The 17,282-nt window shown below is 48.6% G+C and overlaps 1 protein-coding gene across 10 annotated transcripts in view; it reads left to right on the top strand.

The window, feature by feature from the left end:
- Mylk (myosin light chain kinase) overlaps positions 1-17,282 on the top strand; it is a 244,422-nt gene that overhangs the window by 148,892 nt on the left and 78,248 nt on the right. For 9 of the 10 annotated variants that reach the window (XM_058583501.1, XM_058583500.1, XM_046458049.2 and 6 more), the window contains 5 exons: positions 4,348-4,482; positions 6,265-6,462; positions 7,110-7,359; positions 13,215-13,286; positions 13,712-14,721. In XM_058583501.1, the coding sequence (XP_058439484.1) occupies positions 4,348-4,482; positions 6,265-6,462; positions 7,110-7,359; positions 13,215-13,286; positions 13,712-14,721 (1,665 nt within the window). Of the gene's footprint in view, positions 1-4,347; positions 4,483-6,264; positions 6,463-6,843; positions 6,953-7,109; positions 7,360-13,214; positions 13,287-13,711; positions 14,722-17,282 lie in introns of those variants that run through there. The other variant, XM_058583502.1, reaches the window with a different exon arrangement.

Below are 17,282 nucleotides of genomic sequence, written 5' to 3'. Positions count from 1 at the left end.
GAGGGAGCTGGCTGGTTTTCTCACCCTGTTGTTGAATGTTCGGGAAGATGCAGCCATTCACCATCCTGAATCCATGGTCACCACACCATGGTGACTCAGCCTGCACATGCTGGGGGTAATCAACACAATCAGGAGCCCCACCCTGCAGCCTGGGAACAGGGAACAGGTCCACTCTGAATATTTGCTCCCAGTCGTGTCATTCTTCCTCAGGGCTTCAGGGAAGAAAGAGCAGGGTCAGAGGCAGTGGTGACCCTGGCTCTAAATGCCTGCCTGGGTCCTTTCCCACAAAGTCACTCTCACTCGTCTCCCAGGGAGATGCAGTGAAAGTTGGTTCTCAGTTTACTTTGAGCTATCTCCCAGGATATTTTTAAGCTTCACGTTTGTATTCCTCTCAGTACTTGCCTCAGGTCACATAAAAATGAGTCAGTAATCCTTGGGTGAGGGCCCAGGCTCTGATTGGTTCTTTTGCTGCTGATAAGCCCTGCAACTAATTGAGTCCAGGTGGGTGGGCTTGAGTTGGTTCTCATGCCAGGCTCCATATGCCCCAATAACAAATGCTCGTGGTCCCCAACTTAAGATGGTTCAACTTCATGATGATGTGAAAGCAGTGTGCCTTCAGCAGAAACCACACTTCAGGATGCAAATTTTGAACTTGGATCTGGGCCAGTGATATGTAATATAATACTCTTGAGATTTGGGGCAGCAGCAGCAGGCTGTAGGTACCTGTAAGCCCCATGTTCGTGAAAAGCTGATGCTTCACAATGGACTGTGTTGCTAAGCTACGATGCTCGAGAATTTAGTGCATTGAATGCATTTTCAACTTAGGATATTTTCAGCTTCTGATGAGTTTATGGGATGTAAGCCAAGGAGGCGTCTGTAGTTGCACACGGTATTTTCTCATACCATCTCCAGAGCTCCCTGGAACCCTGAGGATACTATCCCCAGAGACAGTTAAGGAAGCCAACTTCAGATAGAGGACAGGACTTGCCCAGACCAGAATCTGGCACCACATCCTAGGTTTCAGCACCACACTATCTCTCCCCTCCATAGATGCAGGCGGACATACCAGCTTTGGAAGAACCCAGTCCTGAGGTGACACATGTAGAGGCAGTTCCCAGGCCACCTTCTCACACACACTTCTCATCTCCAGGGGTGGCTCAGGAAGGTGCAGGCAGATTAGGTTTTTAAACCCAGTGGCTGAGGCCCACAGGGTGACTTAGCTTTGCTGAAGCCCTCAGCCAGAAAACAGGCAGTGAGAAGAGCCAGGAGAGGGCAGGGTCACTGGACTGGGCAGAGCAGTCAGCAGACTGCCACTGGCTGGAAGGAAAGCAGGCAGGAGTTTGGGATGTTCCTGCAGCACCCAGGAATTCAAGCCCATCTGCAGGGAGCTCTGTGATGCTGGGGACTCGGGCTCAGACTTGGGCAGAGAGGCAGGAACAGGGAGTACAAGAGAGGCAAAAACATTTTGTCCTCAAGCCTTCTCAGTCTGTTCAAGACAGGAAATTCCTAAATTCTCCTGAGGCGGCCAGCTTTCCCCACCACTGTAGCCCAGTAGGGGAAATAAGATAGATCTATGCATTTCCAATACTGGGCCCCCAATCCCTCTCCCAGGATCTTTGGCCAAGGCCCCTTGGCTGCCCTCTGTCAAAGATGGATGCCTGAGTTGCAGGCATGGGGCAAGCAGCAGTTTCCTGAGAGCCCCAACTTGTCAGCAGAGAGCATGGGTCTCACCTGTCTCAGCCACTCTTGTCCTCCTGCTCCTTGCCCCCCCACCAGCACCCGCTCTGGGGGAAACTTTCAGCCTCTCTCCTCCCACAGGCCCAGAGGCTAGGCCCACAGAGCTTTGCAATAGCCTGAGTTCATTTTCATTGGCTGATAATAAAAATTCAGTAGCAAGTTTGGAGTTAGGTCTTGCCCAGGTGGGGAAAGCACACTGGAAACTGTCCCCAGGGCTCTAGGCTTCCTGAAGAAAATCTGGTTTTTGTGGCCCCAAAGCCTTGCTCCTAAAGTCTTGGATTTTTAGAGATCTCCTAGCTGTATTAGTTTGTGTTCTGTTACTATAACAAAACAGAGGAAGCCGGGTAACTTGTAAAAAAAATGAGATTTACTTTGGCTCCTGGTTCTGGAGATCTAAAAGCATGGCACTGCCTCTATTCCCTTCTGGTGAGGACCTTGTGTTGCTTTATATAATAGCCAAAAAGCAGGAAGGAGAAACCAGTAAGAAAGATGGAGGGAGGTTCCAGGCTTGCTTTAGAAAGGTCTTCTCTCCTGCTAACTAATTCAGTCCTGTGAGAGACAACTCACTCCTGTGGGAACTAATCCAGATTAAGAGAACCTTACCTAGCCCCTTGAGAAATATGTTAATCCATTCATGAGGTCAGTGTCCCTATGATTTAATTCCCCCAGAGGTCCCACCTCCCAGTACCACCAATATGAGATTCAAATTTTTAACATGATGGGCTGGAAATATAGCTCAGTAGTAGAGCGCCTAAGTTTTGGTAAGTTCAAACAATAGCTTTGCTCCCACCAAAACCAAAACCAAAAACAAAACAAAAGCATAAATGGACTTATTGAAAGTCAAAACCCTCTGGCTCACAGAACCAGTGGGGAGATAGACACTGGGCATCTGAGGGCTCATCCTGTACCAGGGCCGTCCTGCAAAGTAAGCAAATACCTTATCTCCTCAGAGACAGGGGTGAGGTCAGCCTGGAGGAAGAATGAGCCTGGTTACACCCAGAAAGTCACTCTGGTTTTGGCCCTTCACTAGCTGTCCCTCCCTCTCAGATGGAAATTTTTGTGAGGTATTTTTGATGTATAGTAAGCTGCATATATTTAAGGAATTTAATTTGATGAGTTTTGAATATTTACCTCCATGAAACCTTCACTGTGACTTTAAAAAAATGAGTATCTCCATTACTTATTTCCTCATGCCCTTTATAATGCAGCCTCACAGCCCCTGCCCCAAGTACTCACTGATCTGCTTTCTGTCCTTTTTCTTAGTTGCTAATGTACCTTCATTTAATTTATTGATTTATGTATTTATACATGGTGCTGAGGATTGAACCCAGCACATGTTAGGCAAGCACTCTACCACTGAGCTACAACCCCAGCCCTGCTTTCTATCCTTAAACTTTGCATTTTCTAGAATTTTGTATGAATGGACTCATCCAATATGTACTCTTTCTTTGTCTGGCTTCTTTCATTCAGCATAATGATGGTGAGATTTATCCCCATTGTGGTGCCTCCCAGTGCTTTATTCCTTTTGGCTGTGTTATTCTGTTGTGATGGGTATATCATAGTTTTTTATTTGTTGGCCTGTTTTGGGCATTTGGGTCCTTTCCACATTGGAGTTATTGTGAATCAAACTGCTATGACTATAAGTCTTTGTGAAGATTTGTGATTTCATTTCTCTTGATTAAATATGCTGGAGCAGAATGACCAGATTATAGGAGAAGTATATGCTTAACCTTTTAAGAAACTGCGAAGTCTATTTTTAATGGGTCTGTACCATTTACATTCCCACCAGCAGTGTATGAGAGATCTATGCTGCTCCACATCTTGGCCAATATCAATCATGGGATGGTCAATCTTGGTCATTCTAGCCTTTCTAAAGAATGTGTTATTACTGTGCTAGAGTCAAACCCAGGGCCTCACACATGCTAGGTAAGCACTCTACAACTGAGCTACATTTCTAGTCCTATAGTTTATTTTCTTAAAAAAAGAATAAAATAGGGTTGGTAATTGGCTCAGTGGTAGAAGACATGCTTAGCATGTATGAGATCTGAGGTTCAGTCCCCAGCACCAAAAAAACAAAAAGGAAAAAGAAAAAGAATGTATCTATTTGCTTGTGTATGTTGTATACATAGATCATCTCTTGCAAAATGAACCAGGAGCTGAAAATTGGTGGCCTCTGGGGAGAGTTGCTTGGTTGGCCAAGGAATGGGTGGAAGACTTTACACAGATTCTTTGATATCTTTTGAATTTTGGGCCATGTGATTATATCATTTATTCAAAAAAGTAAACAAAATTTAAGGAAAAATAACCTCATAAGATACCAAGTGTTAGATTCCTCCTTGAGGTTTCCTGAGGAAGCAGAGCCTGGTTTAAGAGTAGCTCTACAGAGATCTCATTGTTCACTCCCTGTTCTCTTGCAAGAGTGTTGTCATGTCAAGGAGAGAAACGGGGCACATCTGATTCCTCTGTAAGATCTCCAGCACCTCCAAACACTCTGGAAGCACTTAGAACCTGAGCCTCAGCATAGCTAATTGGTCTCTTTGTTAAATGACTGACTGACTGAATGAATGAATGAAATAATGCTCACTTGATGTTCTGTTGTCTACCACACAGAAAAGAAGAGTGACGGAAAGAGTGGCCTTCTGCCTCTGTCTCCCAACCAGCCTGTGGCGCCCATCTTCCTACAAGGCCTCTCTGATCTCAAAGTCATGGATGGAAGCCAGGTCACCATGACAGTTCAGGTGTCAGGTCTGTCTCTATGTCTTTCTTCTTGGGATGCTGTGAGAAGGGCCATGGTTGCAGTACAGGTATTGTTCCCCAAGGCCCTGCTCAGAACATTGACCCACCAGAAACCCAGCATAGGGCCACCAGACAATGGACCAAAAGAAAAAAGGCCTTTTGGTTTTTCTTTTCTGCCTCTGTAGGTAGAATTTTCTAATTCAAAGTTAAATGAATTTGGGGAAGATGGTGGCCAGACGCAGAGGGGTGAGGGATTAATTTGAATCATGTGTGGCCAATGTGGTTGGAAAGTTCTGAAGACTGGTGCAAAACCTGGTACAACTCTCAGAAGATGATCTCAGTTGCTCTTTCCAAATTTTAAGGTGAAAGGATAGAGTAGAGGTCGTTCTAAAACAGGGACAGGGCAACAGGAGCTTGTGACAAGGTGTGAGCAAAAGAAGCCCAGGGAAGCTTCTGGCTCAGTGCTCCTGGCTGGGGGCAGCCATAGTTACTGTTGAGTGCCTTCATGGTTCTTGGCTCCTGATCAGTGCCTCTGACAGCTTGGAGGTCACTTCCCTGGATTTTTAGTTCCTCTTGAACTATAGAAGCAATAAAGATGACAAGTAAGAGATCCCAAGAGCTCACCTTTGTAGAGATGCTCAGATGATCTCCCTTTCCGGCAGGCTGGAGGCCATCCTGTTACAGCCCCAAGATAGAGAACTGGGTCCCCTCCCCTGTCCATATGTACCATACCACTCACAGAGTCCTCCAGTTGGAAGAGATTGGAGGCACTTTACACCTGGCTGCCAGGCATGTGATGTCTGACACACAGCAGACAAATAGTCATCTGCTTGCTCTTAAGCCTCTGCAGGGACCATTGCCCCCCAGCATACCCCAGCTGCCTATTTCAGGGACTTTGCTCTTCTGAAAGCAGAGCTTTATAATCAGGTCTTACATCAGAGGAAATCCTCACCATTGGCCATTGTTTCATGCCTCCCAAAATTCCAAAAAAAATAGATTGGTGAAAACTGACAGTTCTGTCCACCAAGAGCCATGTTTGGAAATCCTATGCAAGCTGGTGTCCTAGGATATTTGTATGGTAGAAAAATGAAATGTTCATTGGACTCTTCTTCTGGTGACAATCTGCAAGGAAATTACCATGAAGTCACTATTACTTGCACCGGATACCCTGTGTGGGGAGTGCAGAGCAGAAAACATATTCAGTTTGAACCCAGCGATCTACTTAGTATCATAAAGCTATTTGAATTCTAATTTTAAGAACCATTCTTCCTGGGTTTTCTTTTTTCATCTCCAAAATCATATTTTCACTTCAGTTCTTTCTGGTTTCCCCAAATCTGTTGTTTAATAATCACAATGAGTATACATTTGGTATTTTCTTTGTGTTCGATCTTATTCTAATGGGCAGCTAAAGGAGGTTTGATTCATTCATGTGTACTTCCTGACAAACCTACAAGATAGATGCTATTAGAATACCTATTTTTCAGATGGGAAAACTGAAGGTGCAAAGAGTTTGGTAGAATATTTAATAAGATATTATAGTATTAGCTGAGTGTGGTGGCACATGCCTGAGGCTGGAGTGAGGGCCTAAGCAACACTTCGAGACACTGTCTCTAATAAATTACAAAAACGGGCTGGGGATGTGGCTCAGTGGTTAAGCACCCCTGGGTTCAATCCTGGGTACAAAAAAAAAAAAAAAAACCAACTATATATATTACAGTATCAAGTGCACAGTTGCTACCTGACCAAGGAAGTTGTGCCCTAACTAGTTCCTCACCCCTCCTCTCACTTCAGGGAATCCACCCCCAGAGGTCATCTGGCTGCACAATGGGACTGAGATCCAGGAGTCTGAGGACTTCCACTTTGAACAGAAAGGCACTCAACACAGCCTTTGCATCCAGGAAGTGTTTCCAGAGGACACAGGTACATACACCTGCGAGGCCTGGAACAGCTCCGGGGAGGTCCGCACTCAGGCTGTACTCACAGTGCAAGGTGAGGCTTAACTGTTCTGGGGGATGGGGGTACGGGCCTGGCCTTTCCCAAAGCAATATGGAGATGAGCAGACTGCAGGTCCCATCCCAGCCCCAGAGGCAGCTCCCTATCTTCCACCTCAATCTCTGGCTGAGAGGGCAGCACGCCGCCCCACCCTACAAGCCTTCTAAAGTCCCTGCCCTCTCTGGGCTACTGCTGACAAGCTAATAGAGTGCTAAGAGAAAAGCCTACAATACACTTAATTTGGCAAGGAGAACTTTGGAGGCAGGTTATGGGCATACTGGTCCCTGCCCTTAGAGAGCACGTATGTAAGAGGAAAGGCAAGTTAAGCACACAGACTGCAAGGATCAGCTGCTGATCAGACACATCTCATGCAGATCTTCAGCACCCAGCCCAATGCCCGCTCATTCTGGGCTCTCCCCTTGCTTTGGGAGTATTCATCTTAAAGCTTCCTCTAAGAACATAATCAGGAATGATACGCAAGAAAAAGGTGTGTTGTGTTTGTATGTCTGTAGAGATGATTTCTGGAATAGCTGTTGCGTTCTTTGAGTAACACGCTGTCTTCCCACTCCGCCACTAGGGAGGACATGGTGTATGCCTGTGCTGCAGGGCCTTCCTCTCTCACTTTACCCTTTGCCATCTTCCAGAGCCTCATGATGGCACCCAGCCCTGGTTCATCAGCAAGCCTCGCTCGGTGACGGCCTCCCTGGGCCAGAGTGTCCTCATCTCCTGTGCCATAGCTGGTGACCCCTTTCCTACTGTGCACTGGCTCCGAGACGGCAGAGCCCTCTCCAGACACACTGTCCATTTTGAAGTACTGCAGAACGAGGATGTGTTCACCCTGGTTCTAAAGAACGTGCAGCCCTGGCATGCTGGCCAGTATGAGATCCTGCTCAAGTGAGTCTGCATGTCCTGCCGCCTCCCTTATCTCCTTCCCCCAAGATTCCTGGCTCCCTTATCCTGAGATTGGGCAGCCAGAGGAAGCACAAGCTTATGTGGGGGTTGGATTTCTAGGTAAAGCAAGTACAAGCTTGGTGAAGCTGGCAAATTGATTGTTACACTAGAGTAGAATAGATTCTCATGAAGAACCTTTCCTTCTGAGCACAGTTCCTCAGAAGTCTCTGTCATATTACATTCTGGATTTTGCATGTCATGTGGTATATGGAAGATAAGAAGGAGGGAGTAAAGGATTAAAGGTGGAAACAGGGGGATAGAGAGAATGCATTTGTAACCTATTGCTGTGTAACAAAATACCCCCATATTTAGCAGCTTGAAACCAAACATTTATTATCACACATTTCTGTGATCTAGTGTGTTAGTCTGTTTTCCATTAGGATAATGAAATACCTGAGAAGACTGGGTAACTTTATAAAGAAAAGAAGTTGATTTAGCTTATAGTTCTGGAAGTTCAAGACTGGGTGCTGCACCTGGTAATGACCTTCTTGCTGGCGAGTCCCAGGGTGGGACAAAGCATTACATGACAAGAAAGAGGGAGCACACTTGTGTCCTAGTATCTGTGTCTCTGTCCTTCTCTGTCTCTCTGTCTCTCTTTTTCTCTTCTTATGTGGCCACCAGTATTCATTCTTGCCCCACCTCCATGACTTTATCTAATCTTAATCGCCCAAAGTCTCACGCTAAACACCATGGTTGGATTAAGTTTCCACCCTCTTTAATACCTCACAGTGGAGATTGAATTTCAACACTTGAGCCCTTGAGGGGCACACTGAAACCATATCCAAACCATAGCAGTTGGGAATTTGGAAGCAGCTTAGTTGGATGGTTTTTCTTTTGTTAAATTGTCGTTGAGTTGTCAGAGGAGCTAAGGTCTCTGAAGGCTGGACTGAGACTGGCGGTTCTGCTTCAAAGGTGACTTGGCAAGAGGCCTTGGCTCCTTGCCCCATGATCTCTCCACAGGCCTGCTTGAGGGTCTTCATGACACAACAGCTGGCTTTCCCAGAGATAGTGGCCCAAGAGAGCACAAGTCTAAACCTGCAATGTCATTTATGACCTGCCCTGGGAAGTCACACACCATCACTTCTGACATTCTGGCTGTTAGAAGTGAGTCACAGAGTACAGCCATGCTCAAGAGGAGGAGAATTAAGTTCTGCCTATTGGAGAGAGGAGTTTCAGAGAAGGTGGAGACATTTTTTAAACCAGTGCAGGGAGATTACCTTTCCCCATTCTTCTTTTCTTACCTTTTTGAGATCTTGCTAGATTACAGGGGAAGGTAAGCACCATGAAGGCACACCACGGTGTCCCCACACCTAGAAAAGTATCTGTCCCATAATAAGCATTTGGTAGTCATTTGTCAAATGTTCTTTTACCTTTAAAATTCTCCAAATCTTAAAATTCCATGCCTGGGTTGGTGTAAGCATTGACGAATGCTTGTCCACACCTTGACCTGAAGACGGGAGGTTGTGCCATGTCCTGAGGATGGTTAGATATGCCCGGGCTTAGGTGCCTGGCCACTTTGCAAGGAGCTTTCTCTCCTGGACTTTTTCATGTCTCCATTCTCAGCCCATCATGCTCAAGGCTCTGAACTATAAATAGACTATATGTCAAGGCTACTGCCATGATGGGAATGGTGCCTACAATAATTGAAAAAAATCTCAGTATGCATCCCATCCCCTTGGGTCCTTTTGGGCACATGCTTTATCCTTGTATCAGTTGGCTCTTACTGGATAACAAACCATCCCAATACTTACTGGCATTTTTAAAAATAATCATTTTTTTAAAAACTATTTATTATCCCTTAGGAGTCTTTGAGTCTGCTGGGGAGATCTGCTGATCTGGGCAAGACTCAGTGGATCCCAGCTAAGCTCAATGACCTGGTTGTGGGCTGTTGGTCACCCTTCTACCATCAGCAGTGTGCTCAGGAAACATCAACTGCCTTTTGCTTTGTTGTTACCAAGAGAGAAAATCTGCTTCCACGTGAGGAGACCCCACTCTTACTCCCTAGACCAGTATAAAGGATGAAAGCTGATTCTATTGAAAAATGCTTGCTGACGAGCTGTCTGTATGGAGGAGTAGACAATATTCAAGTTACACAAGCCAGACATCTTAGAGGAGACGGACTTTCTGTGGTATTTAGAGGAAAAAGAAAAGCCGATGTTCAATGAGAAGGGGTTGACTGTTGAATAGACTGAGCAGAAGAGGGTCGAGGGTGGGAAGGGAGAGCAGAGCAAAAGCAAAGGGCTATGGGAAGTCTACCAGCCCAGAGAGGAGGGTTACTTTGGGAGGTCGGCAAGCAGACTGTCTGGGGCCAGCTGAGGACAGTCATAAAATGTAGACTGTCCTCAGCTGAAAGGGATTTCAAATGCTGTCTAACCTCCTCCTCATTTAATAATTGGGAAAACTGAGGTCTCCGTCATGGACTTGCTTATGACCACTCAAAGGCCATGAGCAGAGCCCAAGTTCGAGCCCTTGTCTTTTGATTTAAATCAGACACTCTTCTATTCTAATGACCCAGTTTGGGGAGTTTCTCTCCAGTGCACTGGGAACTGGGGGACCTGGGAAGTGGCATCTCTATCTTTGCAGCCCTTGCCTCTTTCCCCTCCCCACAGTCTGGCCTCTCCATTCCTATGGGAGGCTGTTTCCCTGACCTTGGCTTTGTCCCCAGCTAAGATGGAGCAAGTCAGTGGAAAGTTCTGCTGGGGAGCATGTTCCAGGCCTGCCAGGGGCCGCCTTTACTTCCCACTTGCCTTGTCCCAATGGAAAGCAGACCTAGATCAGAGAGTAATGCCTTTCATGGAGGAAGCTGGATGTCTGGGAGGAAACCTGAGGTATGGAGGCAGGAGAGGCAGTTCTGTCTGTCCCTGCTAAAGTCCTGAGGCATGTATGGGTGCATTTCTACCTCCCCTTCCCTTCCCTAGCTTTCTATACAGAAAGGGAAAATAGCCAAAAGTCAGCTCCAAATTCCAGCTGACATGTTTGAAAAATTGACACTTGCCAGAAAATTGGTTCTTTAAACTAATTTTGTGTATAAAATCATCCCAGAGGATGATTCAGGGCAGGTTGGAGTCCAAGACTTCACAACTAGAAAGTGGGCTTCTTGTTCAGGGCTTGGGAAGTGGAGGAGCAGAGGGCTCTGTGAGTTTGTGGAAGGTACAGCTCTTAGGGTGATAGCCCATGTCCCCTGTGGCAGCACCAGGACAGGCCTCAGCCTCAGCCCCAGACCTGAGCTTGTAGCCAGATGTGTGAAAATGTTGAAGATGGCCTTAAGAGGCTGTTCCAGCTGATTAGGTTACCAGGAATGTGGGCCCAAGGCAAGAGGCCTTCTGACCTATGTAGGCTCCAAATGAACACATAATTTGTCTTAAAGGCCCAGTGGAGATATAAGTTTTTGTCTGTAGGAATAGTTGCCCTAGTGTATAGCCTTAATATCCCTGTTCTCTGTCCCCTGAGTGGCTCCCGTACCTCAGGGTGAGGCCTGGGATGGATTGAGCAGAAGGCTTTGAGAGACTTATCTGTGCCCATGCTCCTCACATTCAGGACAGATCATGGCAAATGACAGAAGCCCTTAACTCCTTCCCCCAATGGAAGATAAGGCTTATTCCAGCTCAGGGAACAAGGTTTCCCACCAGTTAAAGCCTCAAGTGGTGTGGCCAGGGTAAAGTAGGGCCATCTGGTCAGCATCTGCTCCTGATTTCTGCATCTGGGCTATGTTCTACTTGTGACAGGAGGAAACTCAACTGAAGATGTGCCGAAAAGGGCTACTGGGTAAACACAGCCCTTGGGCATCTTGTCGTTCTGCTTCATGCCAACCCTGGGTACCACAACACTGGCTTGGAAGAAGACTGGGGAAAGATGGCCTAAGGCTGGCCAGCAGCCTAGTAGAAGTGGGGTATTAGGGACTGAGCCTCAATACCAGCATGCCCTTGAGTGGTTGTTCTATAAGTGCCCGAGCTTTTGTGACCATTGGGAGCTCAGGATACTCTGCAGGCCCTTAATCTTCCCAGGGCCTGGGACTGACAAGGCTGTGGAGCAAAAGAGCATCCTAGGCCCTGAAGCTCTCCAGGCATGAGGCCTTAAGTCAGGGTCCTCTGAGAGTCAGAGCTTTAAGGAAAGGACAGGGGAGGAGAGAGGAGCAAAGGGCTGAGATCTCAGGAGGATATCTGCATTGGCACAGCCAGGGGCGCCATGCAGAAGGACAATTAGGGGACACTGACAGGCAAGAGGCAGGTTGGAAAGTAGCAAAGATCCACCTTGCTTCACACAGGTCTCAGTGCTAAGGGGGAGATGCAACACTGAGCCCCCATGGGCTACTAGTGTCTGTCCCCTGGGAGGCAGGCCAGGCACAGAGAAGCAACCACAGTAACAGGATACACACAGGCACATGCTCAGATGCCAATTCCTGTGCTTACACTAGCCATGTGCCTGTATTCCCATCTCAGATCTGGTGCCTCCTGGGTGGACCCCACAGATGCTTGTGATTGATACATAAATGTGCACAGAGACTCACACATATCCCAGAACAGATCCATACTGAGAGATAAGGGTGCAGTCAGAGTCTTAGATTCAGGTAGACCCAGCTCCCAGTCCCGCTCCCCACTAGTTAGCTCTGGGAGTTTAGGCAGATTCCTCCATCTTTATAAAATTCCTTTCCCTTCCCTAAAAAGACATGCTGACACAGTCTTTCCTGAGTTTAAATGAGATGGATTTCACAAGGAAACTGTCACAGAGCTTGGCAAGTCTGCCCTGGGGTCTGGGCCACACTTGCCCCCTGCGGTACTAATAAGATGGGTGCATTCAGGGAACTGAGTGGGACCCCCAGAGTCCCAGCACTGTCTTGTATAAACTCCTGAGTCTCCTTTCCTGTCCCTTAAAATGGGCAAAGTTGTGGTCTTTGCCTCTCTGGCATGTTGTAGAGAACCAAAAAGACAAAGGGTATGGAAGACACCAGAACCTGATTGTGAAACACAGTCCTTGGGTTCCTGCAGTCCCTTTGGCTCCCACACACCCCACCCAATTGGTCAAGGCTCAGAAATGCCAGCAGAGGGCAGCCTTGTGGGGCCAGAGGGACCATCTGTGGTAAATCCACCCTGAGGGCGCTGTAGTTCAGCCCCCTTCCCTCAGCTGGCCCTGCACCATGGGGCCTGAACAGTTCTGTGGATGTGAAGACGCCTGTAGCCTTCCTCACCTGAAGGAGGAAGAAAAAGGGCCACCCATGGAGGGAGATGCTTGTTTTGTTTTAACCCCAAAAATTCTAGTCTCAGGCTATTGGCTGATGAGTAGAGACTGGTGGGGTGAAGGGGTTCATTATAGAGTGGGGGAGGGGAAGTAGCAGTTGGGGAAATAGGTACTGCTGTTTTGGGGGAGCATGGAGTCAGACTGCAGTCACAGGGCAGGCTAAGCCGGGCCTATCTGTCTGGACCGAGTAGCTCCATTGCAGTCCCCAGCAGGGCCAGCCTTTATTCCCCCAATTATATTGATTGATTGGTGATATTATATAATATGTTTCCAGAAAGGTAGGTATCTAGGTGCCTATCTTAGCTGCTCTCCAGAAACTTCCCTTCTCTTCTTTTTAAAATAAGAACTGGGAAAAACACAGGGTGACCACAGGATAAGGGAGCTCTGACCTAAATCTAAGTCTGGAATGGATAGCACAGCTAAGCCTGTGATCTCCATCTTCCCTGGTGGGCAGCCAACCCTCGACCGAGTTCATGCTTGCCTGTGCCCCTCATGGCCCTGGGCTGAGAGGGCCCTTTGCCCAGGGAGCCTCTTGATCCTTATTGGTCCCTTGAATTCTTTAGGAACAAGGTTGGCGAATGCAGTTGCCAAGTGTCACTGATGCTACAGAACAGCTCTGCCGAAGAATCCCCACGGTGAGTGCCCCAGCAGTCTCAGGCCAGGCCCCGGGCACCACCAGCACCTTCCTCCTGGGCCTAGCAGCCCCGGCCCAGCAGCCCCACACTGTTTGCATCCTCCAGCTGAGGCTGCCAGAACCAAAGGGAGAGATTGGAAGGGAATGAGAGAGGGAGGGCAGAGGAAAGGAGGGGGCGATTTTTTTTTTTTTTTTGCACACACCCTTATAAGGCTACTGAAGTCATTACCGATGTAATAAACCAACTAAGCAAGCGAGTGCCTCTCACCAATGTTCCCTTCTATAAACACAGCCTGGCTGGCCCCCACCTCCCCTTCCCCCTCCTCTCTACCCTCCGCCCTCGGGGATTTGCTCTTCCCTGACGTCTCTGGCTCTCCCGGCCCCTTTTCCTCCTGCTACTTTTCTTTTTCCCTTCACTGGTTGCAGGGGGCAGGAGCCTGCCAGCTGTGAGGGCCTCTGTGGTAGAGGAGCTGGTGCTGATGGTGGTGGCGACCGTGATGGGACCCTGAGGCCAGACTGGCCTGGGAAAGGGCAGGATCGCCCAGAGGAGGAAGACTGTGAGGACGTGCGGGAGCTGCTGAAGAGGCGTGTGGAGACCCGGCTGCACACAGAGGAGGCCATCCGCCAGCAGGAGGTGGAGCAGCTGGATTTCCGCGACCTCCTGGGGAAGAAGGTGAGCACCAAGACTCTGTCGGAAGAAGACCTGAAGGAGATCCCAGCTGAGCAGATGGATTTCCGCGCCAACTTGCAGCGGCAGGTGAAGCCAAAGACTCTGTCCGAGGAAGAGAGGAAGGTGCACAGCCCCCAGCAGGTTGACTTCCGCTCTGTCCTGGCCAAGAAGGGGACTCCTAAGACCCCCGTGCCTGAGAAGGCACCACCTCCAAAACCTGCCACACCTGACTTTCGCTCGGTGCTGAGCAGCAAGAAGAAATTACCAGCAGAGAATGGCAGCAGCAGTGCCGAGTCCTCGAGTGCCAAGGCAGTGGAAAGTCCCCAGCCCGTGAGCAACGCACAGCCTGCAGGGTCCCTGAAACCTGTGGTCAATGCCAAGCCTGCAGAGACCTTGAAACCTGTGAGCAATGCCAAGCCGGCCGAGACCCTGAAACCCGTGGGCAATGCCAAGCCTGCAGAGACCCTGAAACCCGTGGGCAATGCCAAGCCGGCTGAGACCCTGAAACCAGCTGGGAAAGAAGAACTGAAGAAGGAGGTTAAGAATGATGTGAACTGCAAGAGAGGGGCCACCGACAGTGAGAAAAGACCAGAGAGCCAAGGGACAGCCCCAACTTTCAAGGAGAAGCTACAAGATGTCCATGTGGCAGAGGGTGAAAAGCTGCTACTCCAGTGCCAGGTGTCCTCTGACCCCCCAGCCACCATCACCTGGACACTGAATGGAAAGACACTCAAGACCACCAAGTTCATCATCCTCTCCCAAGAAGGTAAATGAGGGTGGGGTCAGGGAAGACAGGGACCCTGTACCAGGGCCACTGTTGGCTCATGGAGCCTCTGTCTGGTTGATGATCACTCATCGCCCATAGCCTGAGTTGGAATGCCCAGTCCCTGTTCAACCTCATTTACAGTATAGGTTTTCTGCTCAGGGACCTTGGGTACATGCCCCTTGCTGGGCCATGACAGCTGGGTCTCTGATCCTTGTGGTGTAAGCCTATATCTTGGTGTCTTCTGGCAGAGTTCTCTCATGACACCCCCACCCATGGTTCCCCAGAATTTAAGTCGGCCTGAGTGATGCCCAACAACCTGAGCATGGAGAGGGCTGTTTGTAGGCTGGGAAATGGGGTTGAAGGGACTCTGGGCTGTGGAAGCAGCAGAAGTTTTGGCCAGGAGAAGAATATGCAGGGCGGCATAGTATGGGACTATGAGTTGGGGTCAACAAAATCTTACATCTTGAGAGCATTGTGGGTTTGTAGGAACCTGTGTGGGAATTCAAAATCCCAGTGCAGCCCCAACAGCACATACACAGACAGAGCTGCTTGCTTCCTAATTTGGATGAGACGTTTGTTTGCTGGTATTTCACATTCTTGGGTGGTGGTGGGGGGGTTGTCAAATCCTGCCATCTGTGGTCTTTTGGAGTCTGGAGTTCTCAGGTGGGCCACTTTATACCTAGAGAAGAAAAGGGCTGAGCGGAGGTTTTCCCCTGGCCCCTCAATTTGGTTGGAAGTGTTTTTATAAATCCCAAGCTTGGACAGGAGCTCAGAGGCCAGCAGATAGCCCACACCCCACTCTGGTGGCCAGCAGAGGAATAGGGTCCTTCCTGAGCTGAAAGATGCCACTGGGGGCTCTGGCCAAGGCAGAGCATGAAGAAGCTCCCCAGGAGGTGGATTTACCTCTGAAGGGCAGAGGGCAGCCACTGCAGAGGCCAAGTGGACAGTCCCAGCAAATGCAGGTTGATGGAGACAGCAGAACGCTCTTCCCTCTGCTCTCTTGGGGCTATCCTCTGGTCACACCCCTCTCCATCTATCCCTTACCCCTCATCCCACTATATGCCTCCCACTTTCAGCTTGGGAGGAAGTATTCGAATTAGCAACGTTCCTGTTGCTCATTCTGCATCTCAGACAGCAAATATGGAACAGCCATGCATGTTGAATCTAATGGCTGAAGGGGAAATTGGAAATTTCTGTCAACAGAGAGAAAGAAACCTGTTGTATTTTGCAAACATGTTCACACAGTAACTTTTTCTCATGGATGTCCTCAGATGGTCAGAGTCCTCCAGAAGGCATCTTCTCCATCCCCCAGCATCTGCTAGCTCAGCCTCTGGGTTATCCACAATCAGATGGTCATGGGGGATCACTAGGCTGGGGCAAACACATACACATCCAGGGGAGTGGATTCCACAGCTTTCCCTATGCCCACTGGGGGCCTCCCCATTGGAAAACTCTTGGTCAAACTGATTGGAAAACTTAACCAGGAGCATTTCCTAGTTACCTTGTAGTGATCTTTCTGGGCAGGATGGAAGATGGGCAGCCATCACCCTTGGAACATGTGAGGTGACATGTGTGGTATGACTGCCGCAGCCTTGGTGAAAGATTCAGACAATGGCAGGGAGGGCAGGTGGCAGGGGGCGGGGGGAACAATGCCCAAAGCCACTTAGCCCTGGGACCTGTGTGGAGTTTAAATGCAGAGCCACCACTAGGTTCAGTGGCCCCTTATAAATAATGTTTTAACTAAGAAGTATGAGGTAGACCCCTGCCTTGACCTCAGAAACACTCCTGAGCCGTTAGCCACTGGCTTCCCTCACCCTGACTGCCTGGAGTAAGTTTTGTCTGCTGGTCACTGGTTGTTAAAGAGCATAGAGACACCAGTTACTCCAGCATTGCCTCCCACAGAATCTGCCCCAAAGGCAATAGTTGGGTCCAGAGAGGCAGTAGCAGAAGTTACTAAAAAACCACCACAAGTAGAGACTAGGAGGGGTAGGAGAGGATCACAGAGATAATCCCAGAGATAATCCTGAACTTTAAACAATATTCTCAATATTTTAAAATGAGAATAGCTTGCATCAGTTGAACACCAGATACTGTCCTAGGCATCTTAACATTTCCCATTCACTTAGTCCTTACAACTACTATGATGTCCCTCTAACACAAGTTAGCACCTTGCCCAATGCTGCACAGCTCCTAAGTAACAGCTGGGACTTGAACTCATGTAGTTGCATTCCCATGCCTAGACAAAAAAAAAAAAGAGAGAGAGAGAGAGGGGGCGTGGCTCAGCATGTGTGAGGCCCTGAGTCCCACATAATTGGGGGCTGGGGGATGATGTCTCCTGTGCTCACCAAGTTTCTGGTATTTTCCCTACAGTGGAGGGAGTAGACCTTGAAATGGGCCTGTCTTGCCACAGGGAGGGTGCCTTGTCTCAAAATAATCCTGCCCCTGTCCCTTCACTCATCAGTTCCATAAGAGCCCCTGTTTTGTTGGGGGCAAGTGTGCCTCAAGGCTTCAGCAGTTGCCACTGTTGTAGGCCCTACTGCAGGAGAAGACCTGTCGTCAGT

Source organism: Marmota monax, unplaced genomic scaffold, assembly GCF_021218885.2.
Source record: "Marmota monax isolate L192 unplaced genomic scaffold, Marmota_monax_Labrador192_F-V1.1 WCK01_AAM20220418_F8-fsc00052, whole genome shotgun sequence".
Lineage (NCBI taxonomy): Eukaryota > Metazoa > Chordata > Mammalia > Rodentia > Sciuridae > Marmota > Marmota monax.
The sequence above is the reverse complement of the archived record's forward strand: the minus strand, read 5'-3'. Positions and strand labels throughout refer to the sequence as shown.